General features: G+C 37.7%; 1 protein-coding gene across 1 annotated transcript; it reads right to left on the bottom strand.

Moving 5' to 3' along the window:
- Window positions 1–140: 140 nt before the first annotated feature.
- LOC104522495 (serine/threonine-protein kinase Sgk3) lies at window positions 141–16,846 on the bottom strand (the record flags this gene model as incomplete). Its single annotated transcript, XM_010164812.2, has 9 exons — window positions 16,635–16,846; window positions 13,672–13,755; window positions 11,676–11,748; window positions 8,761–8,836; window positions 4,575–4,662; window positions 2,562–2,611; window positions 1,255–1,312; window positions 373–456; window positions 141–272 (listed from the first exon to the last, which is right to left on the bottom strand). Coding segments are annotated over exons 1-9 (723 nt in total), but the record flags the coding sequence as incomplete, so codon positions are not given.
- Window positions 16,847–17,084: the final 238 nt, after the last annotated feature.

Raw genomic sequence — 17,084 nt, 5'->3', positions numbered from 1 at the left:
AGTCTGTAGGAACAGCAAATAATAGACTTTTCAAAATTGGGAGAATAGTGACCACAGCCTATTGTGAAGAATCATTTTGTTCCTCCCACCTAGAATGAGCAAAATAGAGAGACTCAAATTCAAACACAGTCACTGCATACCTCTCCTCCATTAACAAAATCCAGGACAAAGTAAAGCTTTTCCGTTGTTTGGAATGAGTAATGTAATCCAACCAAAAATGGGTGTTTCACATTTTTCAAAAGCACATTACGTTCAGCCATAATATGTTTTTGCTGTAAGGAAGTAAAAGATCAGTAAGTAAACAAGAATGATTTATGTAATTAAGGGGAAAAGCAAGGGACTTGAGTGGGGAAAAGGAAAATTTCTCTTCACCTCTTTCCTATTAAGAACTATTTTTTTCTGTAGCACTTTAACAGCATAGTATTTCCCATCCAGTTTTCGTTTTGCAAGAAGAACCTGTGAAAATCAAAACAAATGAAGAAATGTGATTGCTGCAGTTCACATTCTATTAGCAATATTTTCACAATTTCAGCATAACTGGAAAGTATTTGTGCTATTTTTTCACAATAAAGGTTCTTTGCTTTTAATATAGTCAATCAGCAATATAATCACCAACAGAGTGAGCTTACAGTTCAATAAAATCTGTCATGATAGGGATATGAAAACTGAATTACAACATTTATTTTCCAGGGCCTGCTGAAAATCAATCGAGATCAATTTCAGCTGGTTTTGTAAGTTTTAAAGATAATTTAACAGAAAACAACAACTTGAAAAGTAACCCAAAAAGCACAGATTTCAAGAGGGATATTCTGTTGCATCTTTGTAGAATATCAATATTTAAGTCACTTTTCAATGGGGTGTTGCTCACACTGCTCCATAGCATTAGAGGTTTGACAAAACAGCCCATGCCAACAAAGAGAAATGCATGATTTTTACTCCAGTTGCTGCATAAGGATAGGGGAACCTCCCTTCCTCTCTGGGGAAACAGAGGATCCCTACTGCTCTTAACAAGAAAGGGAAACACTCCCTTTTGTTACTCCAAACAAGTGATCGAGGCAGCCAATTGCCACACCAGGTTAAAAATGGCAGGGCTATGAAGAAGCAGCAACAGGGATCCAATATGACAGTTTATACACCACCCTAGACTGACAGCACGTCCAAAACCTCTGGCCAAGCCAAGCCAACAGTCACTACGCACAGAACACCAGCCAGCATCCTTGCACCAGGATAATATGCAGTAATAAGAAAGCTCACCTTGCCAAAGCTGCCTTTCCCAATAACTTTCAGGAAATCAAAGTCTGTTGGTTTAGCACTGAAAGATATTTAGGAAGGAGACAGGTCATCTGAGTAGAAATTACAAGCTTTATAGCTGTGCAGCAGTCTAGCATAGCACTTGAGTTGTAACGTGAGAAGAAGTCTGTTAGTACCCTTCTTTATCCTTCATTCTACCCAACACCTAGACTGCTGCAGACTTTCCTCTTCATTTTGCAATTCCATTTTCCTCCAGGGAAAGTGTTCTAGTTGCATCCTCTGAGTTTATTTTCTTTTGTAAGTTTAAGATGTAAAGGAGAAGCAGACTCCATAGTCTAGATTCCTGTGATATTTAAGTCTCCATTTCCCCATGACTTTTCCTGGAGCTTATTTCTCATTTCCAGAAAGCCAAACAGATTCTCAAGTTTACATGAGTGAAGGAAGGAATGACCAAGTCTATTCCTTCTTTGCTTATCCCATTATTCCCTCCATCCTTTCCTCTCTCATTTTAAATTACAGTAAGAGGAGGGAGGCCCTAACACCTTCCTCTTCTGTGTGTGTACATATGAACTCACTGTTCTTTCACTTCCCACATCACCAATCCTTTCAGCTATTTCCCAGAATTCCCTCACTTTTTCCCCAAATACAACGCAGAGACATTTTTGTCAGCAAAACAATTATCCACGTTTTAAAATTCCTAAACAACAGTTACATCACTATACACCTCTCAATTTATTGCCTCTGAAGGGAAGTACTCTTAAATTTCATTTCTTACTGTAATCTATTAAGCATTTCCTCCTGTTAGACCAGAACAAATCTGAGAGGAAAGCAAAACCAAAAGAGCAGTCATTTCCTACACGAGAAAAGCACAAATTCACACAGAACTGAGAACAGAAAAACTCTACAGAAGACACCGGAGAAGCAAGTTATGACCACAGTAACCAGCTTTGTAGTATCAACAAGGCAAGCTGCTCCTTTGCCATGCATTAAAACAATCTTGTTTTCCGAAACTGTTCACATTCTTAACAGTTGTGCAACCACTCCCAAAACAGAGAGGTGATCTTTGCTATAGCAGACTAACAAAATCTGAAGTTGAAAGGGAAAGAATCTTTTAGATTCAATGTTTTGCTTTCTCCCAAGCAGTGCAAAACAACAAATAAAGGCATATATCCAAATAACTTTTCATACTGTTAACAATTACACTCAGTCTAATTTCTCAGGTTTCAAAATGAATTTTAATAAAATTTCATTAACATAAAAATTTTAGATTAAATTGAATTATATTTTAATTCAGATTAAATGAAACTTACTGAGGATTTCCAGATGGTCCCAAGTTGATATTCTGTGAGGTAGAGTTTAACTGTTGAGAGAGACAAAAGGGGGTGGGGGGGTTTATTTTTTTTTTTTTTTTAATTCTATCTTATATTTCAACTAGTATTACTTTCAAAATACTAATTTGCTCAATCCATACCTTCAGAATTGTTACGTTAAGTTTTTAAAGAGATCTAACATCCAAATTAGGAACTTCCCAAGTTGAAATTTCTGCCCATCATCACCTTATGACAAATTATTTCTACACACAACATATTCAATAATGACAGTAATAAAATAATTGTGTCCAGACACAGAGGACAAAATAAGGAACAAAAAATTAAGAGTGTTTCAACAAACAACTTGTTCCTCATACAGAACTTAACCCTTTCTGTATTTGCCCTAGGAGTACATTTTCTATCTTTTATTCTAAATTTTCCAAGATCTTACCAATAAAATAATTTTAAACCTACACTGTTTATTAAGGAAAGACACAGTGCTTTTAAAAAACCAAAAGTGAACGTTCCCCCTGCCTCAAGAAAAACATTACCAACCTTTTCTATTCTGACATTAAAGGTTAACTAACTCAATTCCAGGAATGGCATGACTCTTACCACACACCCAGATACAATTTGTAAATTACAGGGAGAGGAGGAAGCTACTGTCATTTAGGTAATTTTCTCCACTTTGTTTTTGATTTAAAAAAACAGTATTTGTACCTTCATTGTGGCTTTGGATTTTTTCAGAGAAGGATAAACTGCATTCAAATACAAGTTACCTGGGGACAGGCCAGCGAGCATCACAAAACCCGTCCTCCTACAGAAACAGCGAATGCCCTGACAGCAGGGCTGGCTGCCACTATTCATTAATAAGAGCCAATTACATGATGGTACTGGATGGTTCTATAAAAGCTACTAAGTTAAGATTTTTCTTTTCTTAAAGGTTTGTTTATGTTCCTTATTCTTCAGCTTCATCACTTATAGTAACTATGAGAGGGTAAATTTTCTATCAAAAAGTATGATCCGGGCCACTATGCATTAGCTCTCTTCCTTTTTTGGAATCTGTTGTGGCATGACACACCACTAACTTTCCACAGAAGGTTCAGATCATTCCACATTACTTAAAATACCTTTAAAAAGAGGAGGAAACTGGTATTTGAAATTAGAACTTTGCTGCATGCTCACAGTGCTGTCAAGCACTTTAAGAAAAAAAAAAAAAAAGAAAAAGGCAGCAAAGACTGGCATCTTTGGAAGTGAAACTTTCAGAAAACACTAAATCTGCTGTGGATCACATACAAACCAAAATGCCAACTCTTACATCTTTAACATGGGCTGAATAAGAAGAGAGGTACTAAGATCATATCTGTATGCCAAGAAGCAAGCCAAAGAGAAAACAAGCTTAAATATGTCACTTCTGCCTTCCTAGAAATACTCCTTTTTTCTAACAGCACTGTTTCTGGAGGCTGTAAATTAATTTTCAGAGAATCCATCTAGCTATGTAGTGGCTTTGTGACAAAAGAGGCTTCAGACCTCACACAGTGTTATATGTGAAATGAAATAAAATCCATCCTTGCTCCTCAGTGACTTTTAGAAAGACTGCATTTTTCCCCTCCTCAAGAGAATTCTATTTCTCCCCCTATTAAAAAAAAAACCAACACACAAGCAAACAAAAAAGACAATTAAACATTCAGTCTCCCCAGCTCCTTGCAAGATGTTCTGAGTAAGAAGAGACTGCAAAAACGGTGACAGCTAAGCTATGACTAAAACTGTGTTTCTTTAACCCATATAGCAAGTGGGAAAGAAGCAAGACAAAGCTAGCAATTGCTTTTATCCTTCTCTGCAGTTAACATCTGACAGAAGAGTATCTTACAGCCCACAGTGGAACATATTTGTTTAAAAGGGCATGGAGGGGATTTATTGCAAAACCAACCAGTAATTTTCAGTGAATAATATACCTAAAATTGCCCTAAAGTAGCTAAAATTTAGAAGGCTGTTCTACTTCTGTTTTATTACCTTCCGACTGCTCCTTTCATCTTCATCTTCAGACGGATCCGACTGGTGTTTTGGGTTATCCATCTGAAGAAATGCTCTGACATCTGGGCTAGAAACACAGTTAACTTCATTAGCACACCAATAATCTGCATTATTTTCAGCCATAACCATAGGAAACATAGGATTAAACAGCAGCATACAGAGAAGTTATTAATCACAAATTTTTATATTTAAGTTCTGGTAATTAAGGACTACATACAATAAATACTTTTATAACAACATAATTAAACTGCTGAATGTGTTACATACATTCCAGAAAGTTTTCCACTTGCACAAAACTGACAAAGTATATGTATGTGAAGACGTCATAAGGCAATGCTCTGCAGAACTGCATTAAAAGGTAACTATTAGAAGGAAGAACACTATGCAAAGTATGAGTTCTAACTGGCTAGCAACCACCAGGAAATCAACTTTCTTTTGAAAAACTTTAAAACCATTTTTAGTTTTCCAAAATGAATGAAAAATTCCAACATGATACAGAAGGAAATACGTAGTCTATATTCCAAAGAAATGCATGTCCCAAGAGGTACATGATAGTAATGTTCCTGTTCCCATTTGCTCGAAAGTGGAAGATGGTGGGTTCTGTATTCAGAGTGCATTCTAGATGGGCACCAGCAAGACAGCGTAAGAAATCCTTCCAGTCAGCTACAGGACACAAACACTATCCTTCAGGAACTGGCAAGAGAGTCTAAAAGCTTCCCACAGTACCTAGACAACACATTTTAACTTCAGCATTGCTTTCTAGCTTCTGTCTTGGTAGGGGCTGAGGGAGGAGGGCTGGGAAAAAGGAAGGAAAGTAAGAGAATTCTGAGAACTCACTCCCAGGAAGCAAGGCTTACCCAGCAGTCAGTTCAAAACAACGTAACTTGTTTTTTAATCACAGCACAGTGAAGGAGTGAAGAATAACGTAATACAAGTGAGGCACATCTAATTGCTAAACAAATGAGTATCACCTTTAAGCCATACACCACTTGGAGATGATTTGAATCTTTCAAGTTCCTTCAGTTCACTGAAAGGCAATCTGCTTATCAAGGAAGAAATCTTACATAAATTTCAGAGATTTGAGAAGATCATTTTTCTACTCATCAGACTTTGAAACCAGAAAAATCTAGTCACTCTGATTTTCTTCTAGTAAACAAATGCAGAGCCCTGCTTCTCACTTAAAGAACTGATAACTCATTTCCCCATAGAGGTTGCAGGGTACTATTATCCTCAATTTCTTCAAGTGTTATTCAAATAGCTCATTTTCATTAAGGAGCTACTTTGGACTATTTAAAAATAACTATGTTACATCTTTAATGCATCTTCTATTCCACATCTGGATTCAAACAGACCTTCTTCGGACATGTTCCGATAGACAAATGCATTACTTTTTCAGTGAAGACCTACATCTGAGGGGGTGAGCAGCCCAGTTTGAATAGTTGCTCAGTGATTTAGAGGGCCTCACAGTGCTCACAAGTGAATTCCCAGCTCCTATTGAGTCAGCAAGGGGGATACATTATCAGGTCTCTAACCCTTCTGACATTCTTCTTTACATCTGCATTCCATCCATGAGGGCAAGCTCCCTATCAAACACAGTTAGCTCACTAGGTGCAGCTTGAAGCTACTCCACCTACTTCCCCATTCGGCCTAAGCCAATGATCCATCTCACCCCATATTCCACTGACAGTGGTGGCAGGAAAATCCTTCTCAACTGTTACAGGGTCTCTCTACTCACTCTAACACACTTTAGGTTTTTGTTGGGTTTATTATTGAGCAGAAAAGTTTGGCTCTGATACAATATTCAGCAAACATGTTAGATCCAAGAACAAAGTCCCCTGAAGGGGGGGAGAGGAGTGGGGGGAGAACACAGTGCTGCATGTTTCTGAGAACAATGTAAATATTACCACCTTGGACACACTGAATCTGACTTTTTTGGTTTTTAATTCAGGTGTTCAGGTGCCTTCCCTTCCAGGAACGAGGATATTGTCATGAACCACCCTTATGCTTTCAGTGAAAAAGTTTTCCTAGGTTTTAAAAATATGACATCCTGATATTGATTTTAATGCTTAAAAAATGTAGTGGAAGGTGGACTTCCTTAAAGTTCTGTGCAAATGCATAACCTTCTAAGTCTTCCTTGTATATTACTAACTTTAAATAAGTTATTTTACCTAATACCAAATTTAATTAGCACATTAAAGCGAAACAGTCTAAGAAAGCAGGGATGTGGACTATCTGTGAAGACTCAGTCACCACGTATTCCTTGAGTAGTTTCCAGCAGGTTTTCCTAAAAAACCAAAACCAAGGTCATAAAGTTTTGGTATTTCTTCACTAATAACACTCAGTGGCACATAGAAAAGGTGACAGATTATGTAATTATTAATATGACTTGTTGCAATGGAGCACTGCAAAAAGTAAAAGCTCACTGCAAAGAAACAAAGTACCTTGCAGTCATTAAAATAAAAACAACACAGAAATTACTAAAAAACCTGAATGCTTTTCAACTGAATTGTGAATTAAAGGCTTGATTTTTCTCCCACACAAACCACTATAACTTTAAGGGTGGGTAGGAGGAGAACAGCACAAGACAAACTTCAGTCTCTATTTTGTTTTTATTGTAGAACTATGCCTAATAAGCTTTATATTTAACACACTTTCAATGGCACCAAAACATTTTATAATTCGTATTTCTTAATACTGGTTTAAGTTAGTTTTAACGCATCAGACAGGCTAACTGTCATGTTAAAGAACACAAATTCAGCTGCAGATGCATTTGAGTGTAAAACAATTTGAAAAGCTCACAAAAATTTAAGAAGGATTTAAGTGGATTTGAGGTTTGGCTTTTTTTTTTTAATGCACACAATTTTGTGATGTGCATAAAAAAAAAAGAAAAGTATCATTTTACCTTTGGAGAAAAAAATACAGTACGTTTTGAAAGAAAATATTTTGTACATGGACATACTGACAACGAAACAGGGGAGGGGACTATGCTAAATAAAACCAGTGTCCTTCCCTAATGTAACAAAACAGATTAGCTTTCAATAATTAGTTATGTTAAAGTGCTTTCTATTCTCTCCCAAAGAAGAACACAACTACGACCACAAACCTCACAGTATCTGTTCTCATGGAAAACTATTCCACCGTAAAGAATTTTTTTCCACTTATCACAAGGAAGTATACATAAAACACTATTTTTTTCCAAAAAAGAAAGGAAGCACATATTTCAGGTCAATAGGACATGAAATAGTTCATTTGTTGGGAGAGGAAAAAAAAAAAATCTGACTGCACACTGCAAACTTCAGCAATATTCTGTTAGAGATTTTTTTTCCTGTGGGAAACTGTCAGTTTCAGAGGTTGTACAGATAGGTTAATTAAACAAAACGTGTATTGAAGACATTTACTCAACACTGAAGCCAAACAGAGCTTTACCATTTTACTAGTTCAAGTAACATAGAATGGATTTAGTTTAAACTGATTAGGTATAGATTTAAACTGAAAGAAAAATACATTTTAACCCCAGACTGGTTCACATACAGAAGCTCTATCCTCCAGATTTACTGGAGCTGACTCTAGCACATCACCATCTCTCATTCATCGCCGTCCCACTGATGGAGGCTAACATACCTGCCGTTCTGACAGATGAGTTTATGTGCACGCTTTTTCATTTGCTTTAGGCAGGTCAGCTTGGTTATCCCAAGCCACCTAAGCAAGTTGATGAAGCTAGTCTGCTAACAGGCTTACAACAAGTTCGGGAGGAGATACATGAACTTCTCTAAGACAAGGAAGCAGGCAGTGACTTACTCCCAGAAAGACAACGTAGTAGCAAGTGACAGCAGAGTTTTCAAACAGTAAAGCTATCAGCAAAGCAAACACCTGTCTTACAACAGAGTTTACGCTGGAATCTGCACTTCTTGAACTAAAATCAGTTAATTGCCTGCAAGTTTATTTGTAGATCAGTTTCCAGAAAAAAAAAGACATCTTTATACTGTTCATCAATCTGTAGATCTTTCCTGAAGGAATGAATGGCCATATTAAAATTTATTTAACATACTTAAGAGCACTAAACAGGCAGAATACATTTTCTGGTTAAAATTACTTAATTTGCAGTTTTATGTTTGGTATCTCATGTCTTAATTAGTCCTTATAAAATAGAAATGAAACTACTTACTGGTTGCATAGCTCTGGCTGTCTAACTAAATTCTGAATGAATTCATTCAGTCCTGCTCTTCTCTGTTTAATGAAATCTGAAAAAAAAAAAAGGTGGATTTATCAGAATGATCAGTCAGCTTGTGAAAAAGACTTATTTTCAAATTTAGTTTTTTTAGGACTTGAACAGCAGTTAAAAAGATATTGGTTCACAACTGGTTCTGTGTATGAAAATCACAAGCTTAAAACATTAAAGTGAGCTGAGAAAACAAATTTCACTTTCTTTACCACACTACCCGAAAATACAGAAAGCCGGGTGGATTAAGCGCGCACTGAAGCGCTTCAAGAACAGCGTGCAACCACAGTAGGCCAACCTGTGCAACGAAGCCCCTCAGGACCTGATTCCACTCAGAAAAAAGCCATAGGCAAAACCTGACATCAGTTGCACAAGTTTTCATGAACAGTCCCACCAAGCAGCATATTTCTGCAATATACGTATGGCAGTGGGAAAGTTGCACAATTCATCCGGCCAGCAGGCACTCAGATGTAACCACTAAAGATAACTAAACAAAATACTTTATTTTCTGTTTTGGACATCAACTCTAATGTAAAAAAAACCAAAACCAAAACACCCCACTTCAGAATCTCCACCCTCATCCAAAGCTTAAAACACGTAACTTTTCTTTAGTGATTCTGAAAGATACACAAGTGACTTGAAACAGAAAAAGAGCTCTAACATTAAATAAAGCATAAAACAGAATAATCTTGTCTTTCATTACTCATATCAACAATAATTTGTATGGAAAAAGAATATTTAACTTGTGTATTAACTTTGAAGGTGTTCCAATAATGATTTCTGTCAGATATAGATTACTGACAACTATTAAAATTTTAAATTAAAATTAAATTTCAATTAAAAGCTGTATTTCAAATGTTAAGAAAAATGTTCATATTGTTTCAGGGATGTAATCCCTAAGCCCCCATTAGGGTATTTAGTAATCTCAAACTATTGACATCAAACAGGAAGGTAAACCTGCATAAAGATGTTACAGGAGTCACCAACATCAGCAGTTTCAGTACGGTGGATGTACAACGCAATCAGCCACGCTAAGCCTACACAGCTATCCATGTTGTTGACGATAAAACACCTGCATCACATGAGCTCAAATGTATTCTGTAATTTTCTAGTTCTGTAATTCTGACTGGTTTCTATGATTTCCCTCTGCTTCATTTTTGAAGTTAAAACAAGATTAATTTTGAAATAACTTAAGTGACAATAAAACTGGAGTGTTTAGATGATAACGTACGTTATGACAGTATTTTTCTGGTAGAATTCAGTAAAAGGGATACAGAAGTTTCACTCTACTGCACTTATGACCCCAATGCAACAGTACAACGCTGCATACCCACGCATGGATTAACAGAAGTAAAATACCTTTTCACCATTTGTAAAGTATGTGACTTATTTCAGAGGCCAGCAGAAACATTACACCAAAGCTTCAATAAACCAGTGTTAAGATAAAGCATTATTTAAATGAGCATCACGGCTCCATCTGCGCCCTGCCCCCAGCAAGAAGCACCTTGCGAACTACTTCAGTTTTGCACGCTTCAAGGATTTCAGGACAGTTCACGGAAATTTAACACAAGTCTGGGGACTTTGTTTTACATATAGAGTTTTAATAAAGTTTTAGAGTTGTTTCCCCCCGCCATTTAAAATCCAGTTTCCTGACTCCCAGAAATCCACTTGTACACTTGGCTCTACAGCAGATCAGACTGTATCACATTACTAGGTCTTCAGCCAGCTCTGAAAACTCCACAGTCAGAGAAAAGGAAAGAAACCAAACCAAAACAAGAAGTCCCTGTAGACATAATACATGTAGAACTTTTGGCAATCATTTACATCTTCATCAGAAGAGGACATCAGAGCCTGGATACTTGCATTTGATTATTTTAATAAAAAACAAAAGGGAGTTTCATGTCAGGTCTAGATGATTAACTCTCACTGCCAAAAATTAATTTGTTCGAAATAACTCTCAAAAACCCCAAACAATACATCCCAAGAAGTTCAACATCTTTGGATCCATTTGTTCTTCAGCAAAGGAGAAAATGACACAATTGTAACAGGTGCAGAAGGGGCTGAAACTAAACAATCTGGTCACATTAGCAAGCCAGAGGAAGGTGGGAGGTTCCCAGTGACCATCAGGAAAACCCTTAAGTAAAAATGGCCTGAGTGAAGGGTATAAAAACACAGAGCAAAGGCCTGGGCTCCTATTTGCCTTTTTATTTGTTCATCAGTGGTGCCACCTCAGTTAATTCAATGTACTTTACAAGTGATTTTTCATTAGTATTTTGATGTGGACAGAGCAAGCTTAATTGGGACCTATCACTGCTCACTGAATCACATTATGTTCGTATCAGACAGGCTTCTGTAAGTGGAACAAGAGGAAGAGGTTCATTTTCATCTAACCTGTACAAGAAAATAGTTATTTAATTTTTCAGAGGAGAAAAAAAAAAAAAATTCATGTAAGAGTCTGGGTTTTGGTTTTTGGTTTGACAGAAGACATTATTTAATTTTTCAGAGGAGAAAAAAAAAATTCACGTAAGAGTCTGGGTTTTGGCTTTTGGTTTGACAGAAGAGAGATTATACCTGACAGTCCAGATTCTCTCACAATCCTGAATACGGGAGGGTTGGGAAGAGCTATAGCTTTCAGAACAAGAGAGGCACTGGGCCACTAAGCAACAATTTTGTTCAAGATCACAAGGTAGAATACCTACCTACGCTAGTTCCTGTTCTTGTCTGAAGCATGACTAAACTTTGATTTAGTCATTGTTTTGAGGAGTGGTGTAAAACTCATCTAAGATAGCTTCTTGTAGGCTGGAACAGATCAATTTTCATACAAAGAAACTGACAAAATGAGTAATGAGGTGACAACTTACCAGGATCAAAATTATCTCCAAATATTCTTTTAGCTGGGATCTTCAGGTTCATAGTGGGAAATTGCTTCTTTAGCTGAAAACAAAACATATACAATTGGATTGTGCTCGGATATCAAAGTACCTAGAAATAATTGCATTTTGTTTGCTTTCTGACAAACAGTTTGAACATCTGACTGTTAGTAATTCTGCTCCTCTCTGCCATCTTCTCTACTCACACACTTAGGGAACAAAAAAACCACCCAACAAACCCAAAACAACATGTACTCAGCTTGGTTGCACCAGTTACACCCTTATAAATTCAAAGGCTATCGCACTTTGAAAAGCTATGGACTATTGCAGCCATCTTGTGGCAATATTGGCAGAATGATTTTCCACTTGCCTCAGATTTAAAAAGTAGGCTAGAATTTCAGTGTTGACTTTATTCTCCTCTTCACTTCCTTCCTACACCAAAATCTCTCTTGGGTTTGTTTTTTTCTTGCCTGCTTACATAGGGATGTATGCATGAGGTTTAAGATGGGTTGAAGATACAGGCCTCTGAGTTTTGCCCAAACAACATTCTTAAAGCTTCAGAAACCACAGGCTGTCTACCCCTAAGTCCAAACTGTAAACAGATGAAGTCTATTTTATGATACCACATTTGATAATTTGATCATATTCTACACTTGACAGACAGAAGATCATATACAACAGCACTGAATTTATCAAAAAAACCCCTCACATGAGCCAAGTCTTGGTTACATTTGCTTCACCTTCAAGTGTTTCAGGAAGAGGAATCTTATTCTCATCCTTTTGAAGGAAGCAGTTTCCTAATACAGTAGCTGACAATTCTTCTTTCCTTAGAAACACCAGTATCTCTTCCAGTTAGTGACACACGTTCTTTTTCAGGTACTGCACTATATGAATTACACTGAACAGGAACTGGACTAAACGTCCTCCTGGTTATGGTTCCCCAGGACCTCCACCTCTACACACATTAGAAAGACCAGTGCTGAACAAACTTCAGCAGAGCAATGCTAATCTGAATAGCATGTGGCAAGGGAACAGGATCGATCACCAACACTCACTCTGCAGGTATCAAAAAAGGATACTTTGTTTTCACATCAAGTCCATCCCAAGATGCAGGCAAAGCACAGCATTGTGCATCCAGGCTGACTTTAGCTCAGCCCTTTTAAGAAAGCTCCAAACTCACTGCCTGCATTTGTATACCACTGTCACATATAAATAAATCCATGTACAGCGAGGCAGAAGGGAGAAAAGCCTGACTGCTTCCCATAGGGGCAATGGAAGGGAGATGGAGGCACAGAGAAACAGCTCGTAACCTTTTCTTGCCACAGAGAGAACCACAGAGGAATTTTAATTCTTTTGTTAAAGCAAAAACTCTGGGCTTTAAACACGGAGAAATGGAGATAAGTATGGCCAAAGGACACATAAAACAGACTGCACATCTGAGCAAGTATTTGCCTTGCTTGCTCACTATGCAAGAGGGCCAAATCATCTTCTAGGAATGAACCCTAGAAATCCATACTTAGTTGCTCAGGAAGCCTATTTTATCTGGCCCACTCTCAAAAAATTTGGCTATGAAACTGCAGGTAGCAATTGCCATGACTGACTTACCGGAAAGTTTATATTAAGAAAAAAGGATTTGCTTTCAGTACTTCAAAGTAAAACACTTATTTTAAAAGAAATTTAACTATCTAGATGTTTTAAGTTTCGCAGTGATTTTTACCATCACAAATAAATGTACATTTCAGATATTATGACAATCAGTAAATTGGAAGTTTCTCTCACCACACTAGGAACTCAATCAACAACTAAAAGACAAATGGGTTGATTTTCAGTTTAAAATTCAAACAAACTGAAGTTTAAAAACCCCATCTTGTCATTTTTCTTTAAACAGGCTCCTACAGTTATTGAATATTGACTCAAACCATAACACTGCAGGCAAGTGTTACTCCGTGCTATTCTGGCATGATTTCATAGCTCGCCTTTTACTTACCGTGTTGTAGAGTTTATCGAACTCTGCATACCGTCTGAAGACAAACCATTCATTTCTGCCAACCGAGACCAACACTTTGTAAACCTGTAGTAACAAAGATAAAGTTATTGCCAACAGTAAAGTTCAGTAAAACCTCCCAGGTTTAATCCTGTAGTGGAAATAAGTGCAGGCTGTTAAATGTATTTTGTAAACATACTGTTTGAGCTATATATTTCTTACAGCTGTCATCCTGAATATACATTATAGTCGGGATCCTGGCAGATGACAATTGTTCAAGGAGAGGAAAATGCTGCTGTGGCTGAAACACAGCACAGGTTACCTCCTACACAGCACTGGGACCAAGGCAGACATAGTGGGAACCCGCTGCACAGTTCTGGCCATTCAAATCCCACGGCAGCAGAGGACTCCAGTAACTAGACAGATTGTCAGTCCCTGGCTTCCTAAATCTGGTTGACAGCTGAGTGTCCAGCAGGCTTCTCCTGTCTCTTGTGCAACTAGCTGACCTCCCTTCTCCACCTCCTTGTGCTTGAAGGAGCTTGGCTGTTCCTTCAGGGGAGAGGTTGGGCACACAAAGGAAATGAGTGCGGAATGCTGCTAATTCCTGACGTAGAAACCTGGACCAATGCCCCGGTGTCCCTTCTGTCCTGCAACAGCAGCTCACACCTCTCTTTAACTCCCTCAGTGGAAGTGGCAGCCATCACCATCAGTTCCTTAGCTTGAGACCTGCACCCATGCTATGTTAACTGCTCACATCAGCTGCTCGCAGTCTTCCCTGGGCAACACAGGAGGCTGGATAAAAGCATCCAGTTGGATAGTGATAAGGCTCTACTTAGAAAACTAGCTTTCAGTATCAGCATAAAACCTAGCTACACACCTTCTAGAGCCTCCCTAGACTGAAAACAGCAAAAGCTTCAGCTGCAAAGACTTAAGTGCTGTCCTCATGGACTAGGTACCTTATACAACAATCAAGTCCTGCAAATAATGCTCAAACACACATCATCTTCACTCCTCATGACTGCATGGCAGGTCAACGCGAACAAGCTTAAGCAGCAGGAAATGGACAACTTCTTAAATTAGCAGGGCAAAACGCACAGACTGCAAAGTGCCCGGGCAAGCATAACTTCAAATACAAGATGGTATTCACCTCCTTGTCAACCTCAGAATTAAAACAGTTTTGTTCTTGGAGTAGTTAGCTGTAGAACAATGACACAGTCAAAATTTTTTACATGAAACAGCATTAAAAACATACCCCATACAAGGTCATTCAGTTCACACCACCACCAAAGCACTTGCATATCCAACCAAGTAGAAGCTGCAAGTTCAACAGTTATGGAAGCACTGAACGGTAAGAACACACGATATCTACGGAGAATTTGGTATACAAAGCTACAAAACAGGAGACACAGTAAAAGCACTGACAGACACATGCTGGAATTCACAGGTCCTACCAGGAAGTTTAGTATGACCCTCACTTCTGCTATCAAATCCTAAAATATATGCAATAATACTCAAAATCTTGGTTGTGAAAAGCAGTTCTTGTCAAGCTGCTAACTGATGCAGGAAGCAGAAGCCACCAAAACAAAGTGTACCTCCACACAGTGCAGGCTGGGTTGGATTCCCTCCCCCCCTGCCTTAAATCCCAACTTCTGACGTTTTTTACTCTTGCCTGTACAGCTTTCTCAAGGGCACACCCAAAGAAAGCGCCTTTAAGTTGCTAATGTTGTCACACAGATCTTTAGCCAAAATGGCCTGGAAATCACAACGCCAGTATGCACCACAAACGTACCACACTGGCACATTTTAACAGCAGGACTGCCAGCACCGATGCAATAAAACAAATCTGCTTTGCTCAAGTTTAGACTTTCATGAGGTTTTTCCTGCTCTTTTGAGTTTCACATGCAGTTTAAAGTATTAGTAAAGTTCTCTTTTCACTTGTTCCCTTTACCAGCATGCTCCTTCCCCAAATTACATCTTGAATACACTTGTAGAATCAAATAGCATTATTCTCTGAGGAAAGGAGATGAAGAGGAAAGACAGACAGATACATAACTCAAAATAAATCTTTGGTTTATTGTATTCTTCAGACAGCAATTCAGTCTAAGGGTGTTTGCATTCCACATCTGAAGGGTGACTAAGTCATTAAAAAAAAAAAAAAAAATAGAGGAAGTTGCACAAGAGCAATGAAATAGTTTGATTTTTTTAAAGGAAGTATTATGATGCTGTCATTATATCCTCACATACATGTAAGCTAACCAAAAATCCGTATCATACTACTTTTATTTTTTTTGTATGCAATGCAAAGTTTCCCCACAGAATGGGGAGACTTTACTTCCAGAAAGCAAGTCAAACTGGGAGGCCAAAAAAGGAAGAGGGAGGAGAACGACTAGGAGTGGAAATGGGAACAGGATAGGAAAAAACTCATAGCCATTAGAATCAGAAAACAGGAAGGAAGGAAGACAGAAAAAAGGTATTTCAATTTTTTTTTTTTTTAACACAAAAAATTATAAATGTATAATAGAATATCGATGAAAAAAATGGCCATTAAAAAGATAAATAAAAACCCCACCAAAACCACAAGTCACTTCTTTACAAAAGAAATGTTTTCCTGAAAAATCATACAGAATGCCAAATCTTAATCTGATTTGGTACCAAAATGTTATCCCCGCATTTGGACATATGTATTTTATATGAGAAAATGCTGCCATTTGGGGGGTAAAAATACCAGAAATTTGTAAAGCCAAATTATTTTTGCAGAAAGCAACACAATTAAACACAGTAAAATGTTCACAACTTCTCACACTGGACTATGACCAGTACCCACAAGCGCAAGTGAACACATTTCCATAAACCTGTTGAAAATAATACCAAGCTTACTAGTAAAAATAAAAAAAAAAAAAAGTAGCACTTCTAGGCACTAACAGCCTCTGTATTTGCCCACAGTGCTCACATTCTTACATACTTACAGTAAATCTTTTTTTCTTCTCTCTGTGTTCATCAGAGCTGGGAATGCTAACACTTGGGCAGCTTTCTTTGAGATCCATTGTATGTGTTCTTTTGACAAATTTGTTAGAGGACCCTGCTTCGGGAGTTGCAATTGGAAGGTATCTTCAACGGTACTGGTCCAAGATACGCAGCTTTTCTTGAGAGAAGGTGAATTCCATCATGTAATCTTAATAAAGTTAAAAATAAAAGGAAAATTAAGTATGGGAACTCTTAATTCACACTGTTAAAGCCTGTGTAACAGCAACTTTTCCTGGCAGGAAATGCACTTTACTATGCACATATACAGCCATAATTATTAATATTTTTCAAACTTTTTCATGCTTGTGGTCCTGTGTTGTTTCACTGAAACCACTCACGTTCTCTAAGGACACAAGCGCACCCAAAAAATCTCTGAGCTATGCAGACATACT

The sequence above is a fragment of the Antrostomus carolinensis genome, unplaced genomic scaffold (assembly GCF_000700745.2).
Source record: "Antrostomus carolinensis isolate BGI_N321 unplaced genomic scaffold, ASM70074v2 scaffold433, whole genome shotgun sequence".
Lineage (NCBI taxonomy): Eukaryota > Metazoa > Chordata > Aves > Caprimulgiformes > Caprimulgidae > Antrostomus > Antrostomus carolinensis.
This window is presented reverse-complemented; position numbering and strand designations above follow the sequence as displayed.